This window comes from Lipophrys pholis (assembly GCF_963383615.2).
Source record: "Lipophrys pholis genome assembly, chromosome: 15".
NCBI lineage: Eukaryota > Metazoa > Chordata > Actinopteri > Blenniiformes > Blenniidae > Lipophrys > Lipophrys pholis.
In genome coordinates, this window is record NC_137642.1 from 6301867 (window position 1) to 6324823 (window position 22957).

At 45.1% G+C, this 22957-nt stretch overlaps 1 protein-coding gene across 6 annotated transcripts in view; it reads left to right on the forward strand.

Annotated features, from left to right (window-relative positions):
• The window catches only part of sdccag8 (SHH signaling and ciliogenesis regulator sdccag8), a 47307-nt gene extending 25615 nt beyond the window's left edge, over positions 1–21692 (forward strand). For 2 of the 6 annotated variants that reach the window (XM_080481414.1, XM_080481415.1), the window contains exons 16-19: positions 3447–3555; positions 5088–5219; positions 21040–21166; positions 21483–21674. In XM_080481414.1, the coding sequence (XP_080337540.1) occupies positions 3447–3555; positions 5088–5219; positions 21040–21166; positions 21483–21521 (407 nt within the window). In that variant the 3' untranslated portion in view covers positions 21522–21674. Of the gene's footprint in view, positions 1–3446; positions 3556–5087; positions 5220–19240; positions 19300–21039; positions 21167–21482 lie in introns of all 6 variants that reach the window. The other 4 variants (XR_013936027.1, XM_080481417.1, XM_080481416.1 and 1 more) reach the window with 4 other exon arrangements.
• Positions 21693–22957: the final 1265 nt, after the last annotated feature.

The following is a 22957-nucleotide window of genomic DNA, read 5'->3' on the forward strand; positions in this document are numbered from 1 at the left end:
GAGGAATGGATGGAGGGAAGGGGGGTAAACAAAGGGTTTCTTTCTGGCGCGTGTCGGCAGCACACATGTTGTCTAAAGAGAGCTGACATCAGAGCACAGCAGGAAGCTGTGGATGGGGAGGGGATAGAGGGGTGGACGTCCTTTAGTAACTCGCATCACTTCCTCTCCCCGTGCAACCCAACAGACGAGCTGGATAATTAGCTTTCTTGCTCTCCAAATCCCGCCTCTCCGTCCATCCGTTTGTCTTTCCATCCATCCACCCCCCCCTCATCTCCCCTCCCTCCCACCTTTTTTTTCAGATTTTTTTTTTCATGTTTCTTTTTTGAGTAAATGTGTACAGAGCAGCCTCTAGATGATATCAGATATTTGTTTCTCTTCGTCCCTCCCCTCCCTGCCACGCTTCTTCCCTCCATCCCTCCCTCCCTCGTTTTTCCTCTGTTTGTTTCCAGTGCCAGTTCTGCTGTGTTTCTGTGTCCCAGGGTTCTTTTTGGCCTACGCATGGCCAGACGCATTCAAAGCCTGTTCAGCTAATTAGCATTCTTCAGACAACTTTTTGCAGCACTGACCAAAACTTTGTTGAACGTACGTGTGGATGCACGGCTCCGAGTTTTCGTAGTTGAGTTAAACAGTTGATATCTCTGTCTGCTTTGACATTAGCTGCTCCTGCGTTTATCTGTGGCCGAGGTCACACGAGTGACGCTGCAGACTGTGTCACATGAGGCACTTTTTCAGTTAATACAGCTTATTTTTGAAAAGCAGTTCGCTCTCTAACTATCATAGTGATTGGAGGGGAAAAACACTTTTATTAAAAAGTATAAATGGATTTACCGCCATGGTTCTTCTTCTATTTTTCTAAACTATCTTTTTCTTTCCTTGTCAGTGTCTACTGTAGGCGCACACACGCACACACACAAAAAAAAAAAAGTCTGAGCATACTTTTCAAAGACTGCGAGTCCTTGGTGTTTTTGGTTTTGGTTGACTGTAACAGAATGCTGGAGCAGGTGGATCATTCCCTCAATCCAAACGGCAGCCATTGTTATTTTAAAAGAGCAGACATATGTTGGAGAGCTGAACGTGGACCATTTCAAAGGAACGATGAAAGCCCAGTGTTGGATTGTTCAGAAAGAGGCCCCCATGAGCGGATGAGGACGTGGCAGGAAGGGTTGGGAAGGAGAAAGAAAGCGCTTTCAAACAACAATCCGCTCTTTTCCCCCCACCTCATTTTTTACCCCCCCCCCCCCCCCCCACCTCCCCCCCTTTCTCTCACTCACTTTATTTTTCTATTCTCTTTTCTCTGTACGGCTGTTTCTCTCTGTATGTCTCTTCTCGTTGTTTGAACAGTTTTGATTTTAATGTGATTGTCCACAAAAGCTTTTTGCGGGACTACATTCAAAGAGATGTACTGCATGTATCTTGCTTTAGCTGCAGCGTTTGTTACAGTAGGTTCTATTTGTTCACTCCAATAGCTCTTGTGAAGATGTGGTTTTGTATGTGCGAACAGAAATGTTATTTATCTGTGTTAATTCTGTTCATTAGGCAGTCGGTTGTACCTTAATGGTATGAGAATGTTTTATCATACATACTTTAATGAAATCATGGGTCACTGAACCTGGTTCATTTTATGATTCATTTGCAGTTTTTGTGTTGATCAGATCTTAGACAAAATCTGACTGCACTTTTCTTGAAAGGAAATCACACACAACTTTACTAATTACCTTGTGTGATTTTCAAAGAGGTTTTTTTTTTTTTTTCCATTCAGGAACCAATAATTTCTCTATTTATACTCTTTACCTGATGTTCTATATATTTTTCAATGGTATCATGAAGCACACTCCCCATGGGGTCTCATCTGGTTAAGTCTTGACCTTGCGTGTGGAGGAACTTTAGATATAAGTTGCAATGATTGGCTGTAGCAACCCCTTTTAAAAGGACAACAACTCACTACTGTTATACCTTCCTTCCTTCCTTCCTTCCTTCCTTCCTTCCTTCCTTCCTTCCTTCCTTCCTTCCTTCCTTCCTTCCTTCCTTCCTTCCTTCCTTCCTTCCTTCCTTCCTTCCATCATTGCATCCCGTTTCACTCCAGCCAACCAGATGTTAATCAAACTAAATTGAAAGTACAGCTTTTCGAATGTCAATTCAGAGTGAGATAGAATGACTGATAGTAAAACCAGATGAGTTTCTAAATAATCCAGTAATATAAGCAGGGAGTCTATGATTCCTCTCTGACTAAAGCTAAGAAAAACTACCGGATATAAAGTGATCACTGCAGGAACAGGTATGACTGGTCATACTCCATTTATACTCTATGTATCTGTTCATGAAATCAAAGCACTGTTTTATCCCATCTTTTTCATGGAATTCAAAAAAGTACTCTGAGCTGTTCTCACATCGAAAAAAGACCGGCTAATGTGCGAAAGGCAAACTTAATGTCACAGTGGGGGAAGCTTAGTGCAACCAGCTTACATCCCGGGTGGCTCGGACCACAAAGCCTTCAGCCATCTCTTTCAGACCTGCCCAAATATCAGTTTGTTATGACATACATGTTCACATGAACATTTTCCAACATTTATCTCTGAAGTTAGGGAAGACTTCAAGTATAACGCATCTACATATAATGTCAAGGTAAAACTGAGTTGTCCATGTTTGTATTTGTATTTTATATAAGACCTCAGGCGATCACCGATTCAAATGATGTTTTAGCAGGTTGCAGACTAAAAAGACTTTGAAAAGTCTCAATGCATTTGACGTGCTCAGATACATTCATGCACACAGACATACACCAATGGTTGCGTCAGTTTTGCAGATATAGTGGTGTGTACAATATGTGGAGCATGCATAAAAAACTAAAGCGAGAAAGAAAACGTGACTGAACATGTACATGATGGGAGCAGTACAGCATCTGGGGAACTGGTGGGGGGTCAAAGGTCACCTGGTGACCGTCTGCAATCGGATTCAAGACTGCGAAAGTCTGCCTCTCCAATCTCTAGACCACCACTGCCACCCAAAAGGTTGTTTGTCCACAAATTAGCTGCAAACACTATTGTATTCCTTCTATATGTGTCTGTAAATCAAATGGACAAACATTGTTGAAAGGTTGTGATACTTTTCCTGAACACTTTCAAACCCCTGCTGCTGTTTTATTGTGTTCATGCAGCTCAATTCACATTAAACAAAACTTACTGATTAAAGAGGAGGGCAGGCGGGTGATGGTGACATCCTGTGACAACAGATCCTCGAGGCAGCTTTTCGAGTTCGACGGCGTCCGCACCGCGGTGTGGGCGGCAGGGCTGAAGAGTAAAAGTGTCTTAACTAATGTGAGACGTCGCTTCAGCGTCGGCCTCCTGCTGTCAGCTGGAGTGCAGACAGGATGAGAGGATTTAAGTGCACAAAATCACCTGTGGCGGCTGACCTCAGTTTAATGCCTGATTTATCCTGATTGATTGCAGTCGGAGAGCTGGAAGCTCTCCTGAGCTCCCAGAATTCCCTGATTGGGAAGCTGAGGGAAGAATGCTGTGCACTGGTGGCCAAACTGGAGGATTTGACAGGAAACAACAGGTCAGTATTTCTAGCATTTATCCAGTTTCATCTTGATTTGTGTCCCTTTTTGTTTTTTGTTTTGTTTGTATCGTACACCGTGTTTTTAAGATTTTTTTATTATGCGAACAGTTGTTTGCTCTCTCACTCTGTTGTTTATTCCCTCTGTCTGTTGGACATCCTTGTCATCATTTCACAAAGCATCATCTATCCAGGCTGTTTGGACGGAGCATGTCAGCATACTACATACTGCTTTCCAGTCTGACCTGTTTTCTTGTTAACCTGATGCTACAGTAGTCACAGCAGGCCTGCCCAGCTCTCCATCTGGGCTGCCTGTGTTTGTGTATGTGTGTTTGTGTGTGCATTTGTGTGGTCTTGTGTGTGTATGTGTGAGAGTGACCCTGGGCCCAGTGTCCTGTCAGCTGTTGGAGCTGTGCTGCACATTAGTCACATGACAGCCCCCAATCTGGCCGTGCCAGACCGCGCTGGCCTCACCAGCCATAGGACGCACACACACACGATCGCACATTTCATTTTGTTATGGAAGGACATGGACACTGAGGACATAGATATACATATACACATTGTATTAATGTGTTCCTCTCTATGGGTAGTAGTTTGCGCAGTCACGCAGTGTGTGTGTGTGTGTGTGTGTGTGTGTGTGTGTGTGTGTGTGTGTGTGTGTGTGTGTGTGTGTGTGTGTGTGTGTGTGTGTGTGTGTGTGTGTGTGTGTGTGTGTGTGTGTGTGTGTGTGTGTGTGTGTGTGTGTGTGTGTGTGTGTGTGTGTGTGTGTGTGTGTGTGAGAGAGAGATGTAGTTCAGCAGCAGTGTGGTGTTAGTGTGTTTTGCAGCCTTGGGCAGTTTGAGCTCCTGGAGTTTCAGCCCAACGTAGCGGTTAAAATCCTGCTGGACGGCCTCAGTCAGGCTAAGTGAGGCGACACAGTCGCAGGAAGACAAACGCAGATGAATTGTTGTTGGGAGTTCGCTGTGCGGCTCTCTTAAGAGGCACATTTCTCCTTGTTCACCACTGAAACTCCTGGGAAATGGGAATTAAGGTCCAAATAGCACTTTTTGTACTCTCCGTCCTGCATTTCAACAGGTACAAAAATGAATAAAACTCTTAAGACAATAAGTTTCCAAATGACATGTGATTGTCTCTTTGTCTTTAATGTCACTCTTCAGTTTAAGCTAACGCATTCGGTCCTTTTTACTTGCTGCGAGTACATTTTTCTCTTGAAAAAGAATTATCAACAGTGTTCTATGGTAATTATGTTTGTCATAATATTTAAATGCATTTATTCCAATATACTTTCACTATATATAATTGTAGGGAAAATAATTTAAAGCGTCAAACATTGGCGGGCATACTGTGCAATTTTTATTTTAACCACCGTTAAATTAATGAACTCAGTGGAAGACCTTGGGAAGTTTACATCAGTCAAGTATTTAATAAAACATCACTTGGTATTTAATCACTTAGAAGGTTATGAAGTGTCTCACACATTGTTGTGTCGTGCAGTGTAACATCTGTGTGTGTTTGTGCGCACGTGGCAGAGGTGATCTGGAACATCTGAGCCTGGAGAAGCAACACCTGGAGGAGACGGTGACGAGTCTGAGAGCTCGCTGCCTCGACATGGAGAACCAGTGTGTGCAGCACGGCCGCATGCACCAACGCATGAAGGACAGGTAAACGCACACACACACTCACACACACAGGGATTTGTCTGATATTCACTTACATAAAAAAAACAACTCACTTAATTCGGCTGTGATTTGTTGAGCAGGTTCAGGAACGTTTTTTTTGTTTGAATGAAACTGTGAAACTGAGTTTTCTGTGGTTATCAGTGACTGTCTGCATCCATTTACAAATCAGTATTAGGATCAAACTATTTATATTTATTGATTTGTAAACCAGCAGCAGCCCCTCAGTACAGTTCAGTTATCGCCCTCAAAGTGATTTTCAGTGTTGTTTCCTTTCCATTTGTGCAGCTCACTTCCTCAAAAAGTATTTTCCTTCACAGTCTGTCCCCAGCCCGTCAGTCTTCTGCACATCTGATGTTTGCTTTATATAAGAATAGTTTTAATTTCTGTTGACACAGTGGTTTTTGTGTCAGCAGTTTGTTCTCCTGCTGTCAGAATGGAGGCAACACTCTCCAACTCAGTTCTGTCTTGCTGCTGATCAAAGACTGTGGTTATTTATTGTGACTAATAAGACTCCCATGGATTACATGTAGTGCTTCTGTGCATTTATGGGCAAACAATGAACATCACAACATGTTTACTGGGATAAATTCAGAAGAAAAGAGGTTTATGCACTTAAAATTGGGTCTTAACTGTTCATTTCTGAGAGATTTGCATTAACTGCTGTTCTGCAGTGACTAAACCGACACATCATATAGAAAGGAAATGTTAAGTGGCATAAACAGCTATGAGGAATACACATCATAAAGGCTGTCAGTGAAACAGGATGGGAATAAAGGAGGTGAAAATCACAAATGAAACACCAAAATTTGGGTTAGTTTGTTGTTTAGTTTTTATTGTTTATTGTTTAGAAAATATGTGTTTTTGCTTTGAATGCACTCACTCATTCACTGAAACTCAGTTTGCTGTGTGAACTGTAAACACCTTGAACTGTCGCAGAAAAGATTGAAAGCTTCTGTCAGCGACTGTTCAGGTCTGAATACAGTCAGACTGGAAGATTCCCAGTGAGAAAGTGGAAAAGCTGCATTTCATTTTCTTGACTCTTTAGCAGCAGTAAGGTGATTATTGGTGTGTGAACACGACTAAATGGGAAATGGGAATTATCCCAGTTCCCAGCTGCATGAATGTCTTGAGGAATTTAAGCTGCCAAGGCAATAAGTTCATACTTGACAAATAAAAACATTGCTTGATGTTAAAGGGCTGTAATTGGCCCGAGTATCAGGTGGACTGTTGTTCCTGGAAACACATGTAAAAGCCGATAAAAAATAATAACACGCTGTTGAAAGCTGCGTTTTCAATATTTTGGATGGTGGAGAGGATGACCTGGTGTGACCTGAGTGAGAATAACTGGATCTGTGTGAGGAATACACTGAAGAAACGCCACAGAGAACCGTTTGTGACAGGAAACATCTCAGACACTTGATAAAGTGGCAGTGTTCAACCTGTGTGTGCATGTGCATGTAACTGCTCTTGCTATTGTTGTTTAAGATCCTAAGTTTTGCTTTTGGGAAAAGAAGCACTTTAAAAAAAACAAAAAAAAAACATTTAAATTGATTCACTGCTGAATTAATTCAGGGAAAATGTATTGTGATTCTTAAATAATGTTTTTGTTTTTGGCTGCTAAACTCACAAGTTCAACATGAAAGTTCAACTTAAATATGAAGATTTGTGGGTTTTTGAACTTAGAAAAAGCTGCTCCGGTTCTGGCTTATGCTACACGATCTGTACGTGTGCGACGCGGGGGGTCTCCTCCTGTTGGAGAGCGGAGCCCAGTTGGTGTGCTTCTCCACAGGGCACCTGGCGCCCGGCCCCGGTCTGCCAGTGTGGGCGAGGGTGTGTGGGTGTTGTTGCCCCACTCTGCAAACTTCCCTAGTGCCCCCCCCCCCCCAAACTCTAGTTTCCTCTCACACACTCGCCCGTCGATGACACTACATATTGTCTCCCACCCACCGGTGTTAACCTGCAGACAGCCCGGCGCTGCCAAAATACAAAGTTTACCGAGTTTACCGAGTCACAGCTGTCTCCCGGTTGTGAGTGCGACTTCTCCTGCGTGCTTCGTAGCAAGAATAACAATCTAAGTTGACAAGGAGTGTGAAGTATGAATATTCTGTATGTTTCCGCGCATATGTTGTGGTGGTATTTTTATGTGTGTGTGTGTGTGTGTGTGTGTGTGTGTGTGTGTGTGTGTGTGTGTGTGTGTGTGTGTGTGTGTGTGTGTGTGTGTGTGTGTGTGTGTGTGTGTGTGTGTGTGTGTGTGAGAGAGAGTGTGTATGGGTTGCTATTGCATGTTCTCAGGAGGTTTAGCAGAGTAGGAATCTGGCTGCCAAAAGTGGATTGGCTGGGAAGTTGGCACCTAACTTCTCTCTTCTCCCAACTGAACCACGATAATCACTCTTGGCATTTACCGAGTTTTATTTTCTGCTTTGACACTTAGTTTGTTGATGAATCCTCCTGATATTGAAAAAAAAAAAAGAAAAATCTCTCCCGAGTTCACTTCTCCGAGAGGTCAGCTCCGGAGCGCCCCGTCAGGCCGCCCGACCACGTCTCTGTGTCTCCTTTTGCTTGGCGGGAGAAGGTGTGTATCTGTCTGAGAATGCATTTGTCGGGTTTGTGTGGCGAACACACGCAGTTTTGGCGTTTCCATCTGAATTATTTGGGCTGATTTGCTTTTTGAGGAGGTACAATACAGTGCTGAGGTAAGAAGGTATGATGCACATTGCAGCTGGCACTCCTTTTTTTTGGTGTGCGTGCGTGTGTGTGTGTACGTAATACTCGGAGGGCAAAACGAGAAAGCAAAGAAAGCTTGAAACCCTGCCACAGAGATATTCTCCTTGCAGCGGTCTGCTCTCAAACTGAGGATGAAGACTGGCTGTATTTATTGGAGCTCTTCTGGAGTCATGTGTTGTTGTTTGTGATGTACAGGCAATGCGCATGTTCATATATGCCAGCATGTCATGTGGTACTTTTTTTTATCTGGTGCTGAATAGCGCACTTGTTTTGTAATCCTGTGTGTGTGTGTGTGTGTGTGTGTATATGGGGTATATGTTAGTTGGTCCCTGCAGGCCCTGAGTGCTCAGTGGGCGCCCTGCCTCACCGCTCGGGGGTTAAGGTGTACGTGTTAACAAGCTGGTGCAAGTGGGTTCAATATCCAGCGCCCCGCCCCTCCCCACAGCCTCTCCATCGGCCTGCAATCTGTGCTGCGAAGAGCGGCAACAGCGCACCACGCACAAAACATTTGGAAAATCAGCTTGATTTATTTTTACATGGGCAAGCTGATTGCCAAACTACACAGGGGTTTTAGCACACAATGTTTTTGCCGCGCCACTTAATTATTTATTTCACTATTTCTGTGTTGTTGCGGGGTTTTTTTTGTTTTTTCTTTCCTTCTTCGCTCGGAGATGAAGGGAAGGAACGGAGAGTGGAGAGATAGAGGGAGATAGAGAGACGGAGCAGGGCAGCAGTGGGTTAGAGAAGATGCAAAACCAGTTATCATAAAGGATTCTTTTTAATTCAAGAACTTTATTATATCTTCATTTGTTAGATTAAGTGTTTGCTTTGGTAGATGAATTGTTGATTTTTATTTTTTATGAATCTTCACGCTGTCTTCCTTGAGTGATGCTTTACTGCTTACTACTGAGAAAACACACAGAAAATAGTTCATGTTTGAGTTATAGCAGGCAAAAGAGACAACAGTGAAGGTAGGCGGTGGTACATAGATATTTATTAGACATATTCAAGAATTCTACTAACAGATGCTAAAAGGAACAAATAATTAATAGTTGAATGCAGACATCTTGCAGTTTGTATTTTCAGATGAATTTGCGGAACTTAAAATTTGAGTGACTGTTGATTGAGACGATCTCAGCGAGAACCTCACAAGCTCTTGATGATTTTTATGTCGGTGTAAACTTTTTACTTTTGAGCTGTGCTTCTCTTTCAAACCTGTTTTTCATTGGAAGTGTTGAGTTTCTGTCTCGGAGTGAAAAAAAAAACAAAAAACAGAGTTCTTATTTGTCTGTTAATTAAGAAACAAACACATTTTATTAAGTTTAGGATTTTCGTAAAATCTCCGTCGTAATGATGTCGGCAAGTGTAAGAAAGTAAAGAAGAAAAAGTTTCCTGAAACTGTTTCCAGATTTGCATCGGCGACTTCTCAGCTGTCCCCTCCTCTGCTCTCCGTTTGTCTCCCTCTCGTCTTCTCGTCTCTGCACTTTTCCGTCTCGTACGCTCCAACTTTACTCCTCTCCTCTCTTCTCCTCCTCCCCTCTGCTTTCTCTACTAAACACCACGCAACCTTTTCTCACCCCACAGCTGTTCGCAGGCTGTTTCACCAATTATCACTACGCCTGTACACACTTAGGTCACACACGCACACACACACACACACACACACACACACACACACACACACACACACACACACACACACACACACACACACACACACACACACACACACACACACACACACACACACACGCATACATACGATAGACCAACACTTGCTTAATCACACGTATTGACAGCGGAGTGTGTTTGTCAGGCCCGGGTGTGTGTGTGTGTCTGTGTGTGAGCATGAGTGCGCTGTATAGGTGTGTGAGTCTGTGAGCATGCGGCTCGCTGTGCAGCCCTTTAAGGGGAGCAGCAACATATACGCAGATGTGTCTGTAGATCCACAGGCTTCACTGGGCCATATGGCCTCCGCGAAGAAAGATGGTGCGTGCGTCTGGAGGAGAGCAGAGGAGGGAGGGAGGGATGGAGCGGAGGATGGAGGAGGGATGCAGGGCCATGTGTGGCATGAGCTGTGCAAGCAGTTGTTGAAGTATGTATGCCTGTGGTTGTGTGTGTGTGTGTGTGTGTGTGTGTGTGTGTGTGTGTGTGTGTGTGTGTGTGTGTGTGTGTGTGTGTGTGTGTGTGTGTGTGTGTGTGTGTGTGTGTGTGTGTGTGTGTGTGTGTGTGTGTGTGTGTGTGTGTGTGTGTGTGTGTGTGTGTGTGTGTGTGTGTGTGTGTGCGTTTGCACCAGAGGCTCCAGGAGATTGGTTAATGGAACAAATGGTCGCGGCGGGCTGGGGAAGAAGGAACAGGCTTGCTGCTACCGCGGGCGGACGGCGAGCCTCGGGCGAGGGCTGCTTCATCTGGGCTTCTGCCACACACACACCCTCTGTCACCCCCCCCCCAACCCCCCCAAACACACAGTGTGCTGCCATGCCCCAAAAGCAAAAGGACGCTCCTCGCAAAACTTTTCATTTGCAAATGAAGTTGGCAGAGGCTGGGCAGAAGAAAACAGGACGGATTTTATTTGTCTCATCTGTGTGTGTGTGTGTGTGTGTGTGTGTGTGTGTGTGTGTGTGTGTGTGTGTGTGTGTGTGTGTGTAAGAGATAAAAAAGAGTGAGATGTGGAGAAAAGTGGGGATGAAGACAAAGAGGACCAGCGTCTGCAGACTCACACCAGCGTCACCGTCGCCGCTGTCACCTCGCTGCAGTACATTTCACAAACACACTCTAACTGGTCGCCTGTACACTTTTCTTTTTTTTCCTCCTTCACACGTTTAGAAATGTATTTTTTTTATTTCTCACGGCAGCCGCTTCACTTTATGCTTTTTTTTTTTTTTCACATATAGCAGGAAAAGTTGAGCTCTAATCTGCTTCTGTTCACTCTTAAAACACAACTAATCAGAAGACGTGTGCGCCGTGTTCCACTCACATTTAAATGGACTGCAGAGGGGAAAGCTCGTCCGTTTGAAGGCTGCGGGACAGATTATTCCACCGCTCATATTTAATCCTGTTCTGACCTCTGGATGGCGCTGATCAGTCGTCCTCCCTCCTCCTCCTCCTCCTCTTTCGTCTTCCACTCCTTCGCTCTCACCGATTCCATCTCTGCGTTGCCCAGCTGCCTTCTGTAGCCGGGAGCGACCGCGGGGCGGCCTGCTGAAAGAGCATTGTCAAACGGTGGCTTTACAGCCCCGACACACACACACACACACACACACACACACACACACACACACACACACACACACACACACACACACACACACACACACACACACACACACAGACGCACAGATTTGCAGCTCAGATGTCGGGCTGTAGCCAGAGGCTTGCAAGCTGGAGCGTTAACTGTGCAAAGCGTCACATCTCGAGCCCCAGTCAGTGACACTAACACTCACTTCATAAAACTACAAGGAGGAGAGAGGAGCAGAAACACCTGCCCCTTCTTTGGAGGAATGCTCGACGTAACATCAGCAGAAACACTTTAATGCGGGGAAACACAAACGCACAAACACGAGACTTAAAAGAGGAGTCGGCGGGCCCGGCGGCGGCAGACGCTCCGGCGCCGGGTAGACGGCGGCGCAGCCTGCAAGCAGCACCGACACCTCTGCCGATGCAGCCGCGACAGAACTTCTGTCCACATCCTGAGCCGTCTGCAGCTCCCGTCACATCGTCAGTGGTTTCCTGACGTCCTCTCCTAAACACGCTCCAAACGTGCTTTGGTTCTCGGCGCTCACCGGGGGCCTTTCACTCGCTGCTTTTTGATCTTTGTGTGAGTTTGATGTTGACCTGCTGTCAGGAAGCAAAACATTTTTTTTAATGGAAAAATCAGCAACAAGCTCAAGAGGATTTGTTAAAGTGCTACTGTATATTTATGAGAAAGACAATCATTTACTTATTTAGTGCCTTTTATTTATTGATATTTCTCTTTCATTTATATATTTATTTTGATTCAGAGAAGAAAACACAGATTTCCTTGTAATTCAATGGAGCCATGGAAGTATTCAGAGAAAAATCACAGCAGCAACTGTTTTAAACAAATTCATGTAACTAAAGTAATTTAAAAAAAAAAAGCTGCTGTTAAAGTTACATACAGTGGAATCTTTTTTTTTTTTTAATCTATATAACTATTTTATAGTTACCATGCAGAATTTGTCACTGATGGAGAGTGTAAGATCCACACACGGGCTTTGATATATATTATTAACTCTAACACAATGAAACGGTTTTCTTTTTTACTGTTTCACATTCTGATCGTGGAGACATTTTAATTCTCTGTGCTCTCACGGCTGCTCTCCCACCCAACACGAACTCACAACACACACAGTTTAATCACAACTTCCTTTTTATTTCCTAATTGAAAAGTTTTTCAACTCCATTTACAGCAGGTTGAAATTTAACGTTTTTGTTTCACGTAGTTTGGATTTTCAGGTGTTAAAATAGTAAAAGTGTTTTTTTAAGGTTATTTATTTAAATTACACAGATTTTTTGGTGGGGGGAATTAGAAATGTTCTTTTTCCTCACTATTAGTAAAGAATCAGTAGATTTCAAAATCTAAATTGCAAAGTTCTTAAAAAAATTTAATTATATTATTAATATTAAATTTAAAAAAGACAAAAGAAATCAATTTCTGAGAGGTTCTGTTTCTAATCAGCATTTTAAATGATATAATGCTAAAGTTAGATTTCTGCTCTTTAAGCCGAGCATTAAAATGAAACATTGAACGTGTTTTAACTATAAAAAAAAAATAAAAAAAAATGATTCTCATAAATCTTTGCTCCGCTTTCATCACTAACCTGCCGCTGAATGTTTAGATTAATGATAAATGAGGGAGATATGAGCAACGGTGATGGAGAACATCTGCAAACCAGAGAGCAGGATTGATCTCAGACAATCATTTGAATGACGACACGTCACCTCAGCTTTAGTTTAAACTCTCCGAGAAATCTAAACCTGTGTCGCCTGGGTGATTCCACATTCCATCCTATTTAAATATATATATATATATATATATATATATCACTGTAGTCTTATTGTAGAAATTCTTCTTATTTAAACATTTGTAAAAAAAAAAATATAGTCCACAATAGAATAGTTTCATGAAGAGAAAATGAGAATCCAGGAGAATGTCAAAAACGCAGTGTCTTAACCTGTGTATTCAGACTTTAGGCTGCTGATCTGGTGTGTGTTGGATCTGGAAGCAAGAAGGGACTGAGGGTCCTTTTCAAACATTGACGCACACGTGTGAAGTCGCCCGCGCATTTACAGAGCGAAGGCACGTGCAAATAAAATCTCTGGAAATGACAGGTGGCGGTAAATAAAAATGAAGAAAATCAAATACGAGTGAGGGAATGTGAGTCGGTCGTATCCCCGATCAAAACCCACCGGCGTCCCGGTGTCGGCATGTGCTCGTCAGCGAGAGCAACAACTGGCGTGACAGGTTGGTGGAGAGGAGGAGGCCAGGGGCACGGCCTTCAGGCACACACAACACACAACACACACACCACACACACACACACACACACACACACACACACACACACACACACACACACACACACACACACACACACACACACACACACACACACACACACACACACACACACACACACACACACACGGAGTCTTGAGTGCAGTTGTGTGGCCAGCCAAGCTTGAGCTGGAGCGCCGGGGTGTGAGGGTGGTGACGGTGGTGACGGTGGGCCTGGGGTTGGGCGAAATATGCTTTTTTGTGTGTTTGTGTGTGTATGTGGCAGCTGCAGCCTTCTTGCCCCTGGCAGTGTTGTTGTAAGCAGGCAAGCTGAGGCCGTCTGCCTCCCCCCCCCCACCCCCCCAGTGCTACACACACCCACATATGTGGGGTTCACTCAGTCAAATGTTTGTGAGTTAAAGAGATTTTCCTCCTCCGACGGGGTGACGTTTGACTTCCACACGAGACACAGATCATCTCTTTTATTCTTTTTGCTCGTTCCTGAGCTTCTGTCGTTTGTCTCATTGTGGATTTTCGCTGCAGTTGAACTTTCACATTTAATCTCAGCCCACATTCATCTTCTCAATCACATTTATTTCTGTTTCAAAAATAAAAAAAATAAAAAGCCTCCAAACCTGATCCCACCTTCCTCAGCGTGGAGCCGGCTGGTATTTTTGGAGACGTGGAGCAGATGACAGGAGAAGGGACAGTTCACTCTGTGGCTTGTTTTCTCATGGTTTCTTATAATGTATGCACTGTGCAATAAATATTTTCTTAAAGTGACACTCTGCACCGGCTGAGTTGTGGAGTATTAAGAAGGCACACACTCACGTGGGGCTCGATGAATGACAGACCTGAACGCTGCTTCCACATCTTCTCCGTCTATTAGCGTCTCTCTGCTTCTCCAACGTGACGTGAGCACTTTCCCTTTGGACCGTGCCTTTAGGACATATGCTCCCACCTGTAAATAAATATGCAAACACAGACAAACACGTACACACAACAGAATTTAGACACTAGCTGTGGGCTACGACTGATGTATACCGCAGAGAGGTGGCTCTGTGTGTGTGTGTGTGTGTGTGTGTGTGTGTGTGTGTGTGTGTGTGTGTGTGTGTGTGTGTGTGTGTGTGTGTGTGTGTGTGTGTGTGTGTGTGTGTGTGTGTGTGTGTGTGTGTGTGTGTGTGTGTGTGTGTGTGTGTGTGTGTGTGTGTGTGTGTGTGTTGTAATTAATCTCTTCAGTAGCAGCAGTCAATAGAGAGGGTGGCACTTGGAGGTGCAGAGTTTGATTATTGGGCCGTCAGGGGAAATTACTTCAAATTGCCTCCCAGCAAAAACTTGCTTCTATGGTGTCGGCTGCAGAGCAGAGCGCTGTCTTTCTAGCGGGGAGGCTCTGGAAGCAGGTTCACGTGTGTGTGTGTGTGTGTGTGTGTGTGTGTGTGTGTGTGTGTGTGTGTGTGTGTGTGTGTGTGTGTGTGTGTGTGTGTGTGTGTGTGTGTGTGTGTGTGTGTGTGTGTGTGTGTGTGTGTGTGTGTGTGTGTTGGGGGGGTCGATTCAGTGAACGGTGGCATCCAGCAGGTGGTGTCCTTTCACCAGGTCAGAGGGGGATTCTCGCGTACTCTGCTCTCCTTCAGCACTCAGCAGGCGGCAGGGCACCCCCACCCCCACCCTTCACCCCCACCCTCCCCCAACGGGCCTCAGTCCACCACATCACCTGACACCACAGATCCTCTTCAGCCCAAACATCCATTTATCTGTCTCGCCATCAGTCCACCCATGAATCCATCCAAGCTTTCTCCCTCCCTCCTCCCCACTTCCAGGCAGCAGGGCAGAGGCGAGCCAGCAGTGTGTGTGTGTGTGTGTGTGTCTGTGGAATTAGTGTAGGGCAGTGCCTGAGCATTAAGCTGTATTAAGCCCTAATTAATGAGTGTGCCAGTCGATGGAGGCCAGTTATTGGATTTGCTGCTTTAGCTGCTGGAAGGAGGGCTACCTTAATCACACACACACACACACACACACACACACACACACACACACACACACACACACACACACACACACACACACACACACACACACACACACACACACACACACACACACACACACACACACACACACACACACACACACACACACACACACACACACACACACACACACACACACACACACACACACACACACACACACACACACACACACACACACACGCTCCCTCACTCCCTCAGAGGCAGGGTATGAAGGTGAGGTGGATTAGAAGAAGTGTGGGTAAGGCCAGAGGTTGGCGGCTCTCTGGCCAGACACAGAGTGTGTGTGTGTGTGTGTGTGTGTGTGTGTGTGTGTGTGTGTGTGGTTGTTTATCTGTGTGCCAGGGTCGAAGCGTTTACTTACTGCATTACATAAACCTTCAGCTTACAACCTGCAGCAGATTTAAACATCCCAGGCCGTGACCTGATGCATTGATTCACTGGCTGCCTGCTCAGATCACCGTGTGTGTGTGTGTGTGTGTGTGTGTGTGTGTGTGTGTGTGTGTGTGTGTGTGTGTGTGTGTGTGTGTGTGTGTGTGTGTGTGTGTGTGTGTGTGTGTGTGTGTGTGTGTGTGTGTGTGTGTGTGTGTGTGTGTGTGTGTGTGTGATACAGCTGTTGTCTCTGCTGGAGGTTTTATTGAACCTCTCCGGATATAAAAGCGGTTTTGCCAAAACAAAAAAATAAAGCAGAAGCTGCTCCATGGAAATGTTCTAATCTCTTTGTTTCAGTTCATCACTTTAGCCAATTCATGAATTAAAAAAAATATATTTTTTCCTCTCATATCCATAGAGATCCTCCGTTTTGGTAGCAATGCTACTTTTATTCAACAACAGTTTATAATATTACTTCTGTTGCTCATAGGATGGACGTATGAAAAGATAAACAGAAATCCGTCCATCACCTCCGCTGCTTTATCAAGTTCAAGGTGTGAAGCTGATTCCAGCTGCGTACAAAGTACACCGGTTATTGTTTTTCCTGTTTGGAAAGATTTTCATTTTTTTTACAAGTGCATCAAAACATTTATTTTCTAGCTTTTCAGGCATTCACATTCACACTCTCAAACATTTTTAGTCAACAAATCACCATGAACGCATGTTTCTGGACAGAAGGAGGAAACCAGAGTAGCTGTAGTAAAGCTAACGCAGGCACAGGGAGAACATGTAGACTCCAACTGCTCCACCGCTGTGCAGAAAGAAGAAATTGGATATATAGGCATCACTTTTCCATAGTAGGAAACAAAAAGTGAAGGCATATAATCTGCATGTTTCATAACAACTGATGCTTCAGATTTGCAAACAAAAAAGTGTTTAATCACGTCGCACTGAGGCGGGGAGCTGATCCTATATGTTTGTGTAAAGCGGTCTAATCTGTGTAAATACCTTTTAATACCCACATGACAAACTGTTCTTCTTTTTGTTATTTGTCGTTTGGGTGAACTGACCCTTTAAGTCACAACAGACTGAGATCATGTGTGTGATTCCTGGGAGCTGGTAGATTCTGTTTCTGTTAATCTTGGCAGGATGGCGGCTGCCAGCGAGTCGTGGTTCACTTCAGAGAGGGAACTTCACAGGCTGAATAAAATAAGTGAATAAATCCTCTCTACAGTGTCACATTTATCTCTACGAGCAGACAAACTGCACAACTCCTCTTGGCTGCGGCTGCTCTCCTGCTTTACAAACCCAGAGTGGATTTTCAGAGCGACCAAAGCTCCGCTGTACATTCTCCCAATGTTTTGAAAACTTTGGTGCATCTCCGTGTATCAATATCAGAGGTTGTGATGGATGAGGATTGGCCTCCTCTCAGCATGACTCAGATTAGTTTTTGGTGGCGGCGGCGTGGAGCGAAAGGCCTTCGGTCGACACGTTTTCAACACTCGTCTCATCAAACATTTACAGCTTCTGAACAACAGGCTCCGGGTCTGACCTTTGGTGTGTGTGTGTGTGTGTGTGTGTGTGTGTGTGTGTGTGTGTGTGTGTGTGTGTGTGTGTGTGTGTGTGTGTGTGTGTGTGTGTGTGTGTGTGTGTGTGTGTGTGTGTGTGTGTGTGTGTGTGTGTGTGTGTGTGTGTGTTTCTGCTCGCAGCAGCAGGAGCTCTCTCTCTCTCTCTGGTTGTGTCATTGTGTGACGTGGCGATGCCCTGCTGTGCCATGCTGTGGTGCGGTGCGATGGCGTAGGAGGGACAGCAGAGTGGGAGGAGGGGAGCGAGGAGGTGGCGGTCCGGGACAGCTTGGTGGCCGGCTGTAGGAACACAGGACGACGGGAGGGGGGGGGGGGGGGGGGGGGGGGGGTGGGGGGGCTCCAGGTCTGAGATTGACCGCCATCAGGATGTAAGGGGAGGAGGAGGAGGAGGAGGAGGAGGAGGAGGAGTGGGGTTCTTGAAGAAGAGGGGCAGGATTAAACCCTGCAGTGGAAAAACAGAGCGTATTAGGGCAAAGTGAAGTGTGTGTGTGTGTGTGTGTGTGTGTGTGTGTGTGTGTGTGTGTGTGTGTGTGTGTGTGTGTGTGTGTGTGTGTGTGTAAGCAGAGTTGGGATGTTGGCCTCCCCCGTCTGTCACACAGGCAACGCAGCTACTGCCAACATGACCAACAGGGCGGCGGCATCTAGTTAAAGCTACCTCTCTCTCTTCTACCCCCCCCCCCCCTCTCTCTACCCCCCCCCCCCCCCCCCCCCCCTTTCTCTCTCTCTCTCTCTTATCGTTTTCTGAACCTGTAGAAACAAAGTGAGACGTTCTGGTTTGTCTGGTCGGTAGAAATACTAAACTCAGCCTCAAAACTCTTTTTAAAGAAGCTTCCTTCCCAATGTGAGGAAAACTCTTTTATTCTGCCTGTGATGGACTGAAGCACTGAGCCGTCGGACACCAGGACAGTTTAAGTTGAATGACCTCAGATCAGTTTAGAATAAAGATCCTTCCCATCTTCTTCCATCCAGATAGAGTCAGTCTGTCCTGATTTCATCTGAACTGCTGAACTTGAAAACAACAAACTTCCTTTATGTTTTATAAAAGAGATTGAAGACAGTTTGTAACCGTTTTTATTGGTTTTCTTATATTTACACTCGACTTGAAGCTGTGAAGCTTTTTGTTTGCAGGTAGGAACTGTATTAAACTGGACTTAGATTAAGAGTCAGGTCTGTATTTTGGACATAACTCTGAATGCTTTCCCTCTAAAAATGTACTTCTTACTCATGTTGTACTACTGGACTCCTACATGCCACAATAATCTGAAAGCTTCAGTCCTTCTTACAATCAAGTATCTACAAGTCCCACTGAAATCAAGTCCTGCTGCAGGATGACAGGAAGTCAAGAAGAGCTTGTGGGATCATTTATAGTAGAAATCAACTCACTTCTGACTCACAAGTGTATTTTGGGGGATACATTTCCCTCTTTCAGTGTTAAAACAAGTGAGATATTAACTCACAGACTTTATAAAATTGTAAAATCGTCATGAAAAAAGAAAGTAGTATTTATGTTTGCTATTTGATGGAGTGAAGTAAAAGCCTCCCTGTGGAAGTATTTAATCTGGAGAAAATAAAAGAGGAGAAGCTCGAGATTTAGTGGATTTACTCCTCCAGGTTTAAGTCCTGTGTGTGTGTGTGTGTGTGTGTGTGTGTGTGTGTGTGTGTGTGTGTGTGTGTGTGTGTGTGTGTGTGTGTGTGTGTGTGTGTGTGTGTGTGTGTGTGTGTGTGTGTGTGTGTGTGTGTGTGTGTGTGTGTGTGTGTGTGTGTGTGTGTGTTCAGGGGGGAGGTGGCCCATTATTTCACCCATTCATTCAGTCATCCTCTGGTGGAGGGCAGCGGTGAACTCATTCACACACACACACACACACACACACACACACACACACACACACACACACACACACACACACACACACACACACACACACACACACACACACACACACACACACACACACACACACACACACACCCAGCTGGAAGCAGCTCACAGTTTAATCCCGGCGTGCGGTGAAAGCGGCCATTGTCTGCGTGGGCGGCTGTGTCACCGGGGACGCACTAATTGGGACGTGATGCTTAATGATCAGAACTTCATAACTGCTCACACACACACACACACACACACACACACACACACACACACACACACACACACACACACACACACACACACACACACACACTAGTTTCTCACCAGAGCGGCGGCACAATGACAGGTTGTCACGTAACGGAGCGATCTGACGGACGAACCCGTCTGACTGATGTTTGAAGGACCTGAGGACGACAAACCAACAGTTCGTCTGTCTTCAGGACTGATTTCGTCTCGCCTCGTTCTAATTCTGCAACAATCTCCATCTTGGTTAAAGTTTGGGTTAATTAAGGAACATTTTCCAAATCTGAACTGAGCTGATGTCACTTTATAGATGTAAGATGAGATTAAAATCTAAATATAGAGGACAAAGAAAAAACAGAAGAGAAAGAGAAGAAATAGTAAAGTAGGAATAGAAATATGAACATAAAGAAATATTGAGAATGTTTTTAAAAGATAAAGTCAGAGCATAAAGAATAAAAATCTTGTTCTGAAAAGGAGTCCAGTGGTTGAGACAAGTCATTTCCCCAAAAGGCCACAAGAAGCATCGGCACAAGAGACATGAGTTGACTTGAGTTTTGCTCAATAAGAATGATCTCTTGTAAAAAGCAGTTTTTCTAACGTGATTCCTAAGAGCCACAGTTGCTTTTCCTTTCCCAGCCTTCATCTGGAAATCAATATCACATCTTTCTACATTCTAAATTCCTTAAATCAAAGCTATTTTTCATCGTTAACCGTCTTCATTTCCACTGTGAGACACCAGTTCTGTGACGTAACAGTTGCTGGACACGTCCAGTGATGTGATAACGGCCGATAACGTGAAGCATGTGACCCGTTAGATGTGATAAGGTCGATAATAACAGTAGATTTCATTGGGTTTCCGGTGACGGCCGGAGGGCCGGTCAGGCCGAGGTGAAGCCACGTCTGGAAAGTCTGAAGAAGTGAAGTCAAGAATGATTCAAATCTAAAGACCGAGACAATATGAATGTTAAAATATGCATGTTTTTTTTTTGGAAGTATCGTCCTTCCTCTGACTTTTCCACGCAGATATTCATTGTTTGGTTTTGCCACTTTTTACACGTCAGTGACGTCCGTCCTTCGAGAGACGGCACATCTGTCCGGTCACATCTGTCCGCCACGCCGTGTCCTCGTGCGCTCTCTGTGTGAAACTTACACCGCCTCCGCATCCGACGGCAAACAGTGTCGATTGTTTGATCAACACAAAGTCCAGTGATATTAAAAGCTCTGTGTGGATCCAGCTCTCTTTCAATATTTACAACATTTGGTTTTATATTAGCCAGGAGGGTACATTCCTCTCACACACTTTCAGTCAATATTGTGTGTGTGTGTGTGTGTGTGTGTGTGTGTGTGTGTGTGTGTGTGTGTGTGTGTGTGTGTGTGTGTGTGTGTGTGTGTGTGTGTGTGTGTGTGTGTGTGTGTGTGTGTGTGTGTGTGTGTGTGTGTGTGTGTGTGTGTGTGTGTGTTTCAGGCTGCAGCAGTTGGACCGTCACTGTCAGAGCAGCGCCCAGCAGGTGTGTGAGCTGCTGGCCAAACAGAACCAGCTGATGCAGGAGAGAAACACGCTCGGCGAGGAGCTGCAGAACCTCCGCGTAGAGGTACACACACACACACACACAGTGTGTGATTCACCGCTCTGCTTCTAAATGAGTTTGTAGTCGTGTCTTTTCTCTTCAGGACGTTCGAACTGTTAGAAGCTTCTTAAAATAAAAACCAGAAAGGAGACATTTGTTCTCTCGTGACTAATAATTCTGTCTGGTTCAGGATTAGCTGAGAAACACGTCGTCTATATTCTGCTGTGATTCATCGTTGTGTGTGTGTGTGTGTGTGTGTGTGTGTGTGTGTGTGTGTGTGTGTGTGTGTGTGTGTGTGTGTGTGTGTGTGTGTGTGTGTGTGTGTGTGTGTTCCCTGTAGCTGCTCAATGGGAGACGAGCCGACTCGCTGCCCTCATGAGTGCGTTCGGCCTCGGTGGATGTCAGCGACTCTCCAAACACAACAAACTGTTATTTATCCCGTCTTCGTTCCAGACAATACTTCTGTTATGTAATTATTGTGTTTTTATTGTTTGTTTTTTTTATGTGTTGAATAAAAATCACTGGCGCACTAATGAGCCGTTTGACTGGCTTCGGTTAGTTTTCTGTGTGAGGCGTCTCTCAAACATAAACTTCCTTAGTTTTGGCGTTTTGCCTCCATTCGACAGCCAGTCCATCGAACCACAGGCGCTGCGCTCGTGTTCCCAAACCCCCAAAATGTGCTCGCGTTGTGTGTTTATAGAAAAACAAAGAACCTTTGCTCTGGAAAGTATTTTCAGTTTGGTTTCATTTGCGACCTTTGACCCGAGCTCAGGGTGTAAACATCACAAAGCAGAACGGAGTCGACACGTAGCAGCAGATTGACATAGTGCTTTATTGAAGCTGTCTGTAAGAAGGAAAATAATGTGCATCCCTATCATATACATTTTATGTGTAAAAATACTAAGGATGTACAGTGTAAAAAACAACAAAAAAAAAAAAAACAGCTTCGAGTTGATGGTAATCGGTTGTTTTCACATCCCGGCGGCCTGGTGGGCCAGCAGCACTGCATCCTGACAGCATGAAGGACAGAGAAAGGCTGTTTGATCTGCTTTTCAGTGAATCTCTCAGAATCCGCCGAGTTCCCCGACACCGGCTGAGAGTCAACATGGCCACCGAGCCGACGGTGGCGCCTCGGGGGAGGGGGGGGGGTTGTGGGGGGGCTCTGCGAAACAGCTGGAAGCCGTCCAGACGCATCGCGCACAACTGTAAAGCTACAGTTGATGAAATGACATTAAAACCGTTTCTCTTTTTGTACAGGTTTGCTGTTTGTGTTTCGCTTGACGTTTATAAATAAATGCCTCTCATGCGTGTTTATGTCGATCATGATGGGAGTAGACGAGTACCAGAGGGGAGGGGAGGAGAGGGGGTCTGCCGCCGACACGAGGTCAAATACTTTCAGAAATCCTTCCAAACACTTGAGCCGTCCGTCGGCATTAAACGCCGGGCGCGGCGCGGTTTGGGATTTTTTTTTTGGCCGACGTCGTCGGTTCATTAACAACGGACGAGATCAATACAGAGCAGCTGAGGTCTTTGAAAGGATGTTTACATGTTACTGAAACGCGGCTGGAGCGGGATCAGGCGTGTGATGGATGTACGGTACAAACAGCAGCAGCTTCAAGATGAACGTCGGAGATCGCAGACTGATGAGGAGGGAGCGGAGCGTCCACATGTTTGATTAGAGTCGACAGGCGTCTTACATGGAAACTCGCATTTAACGTAGAGCATCACTCGGCTGCACCTCCTTCTTTTAGATTTGATCTCAGCCTCCGACTGTTTCAGCCTCTGCTTGAAGCCGAATCCGGCGGCGGAGTTGGA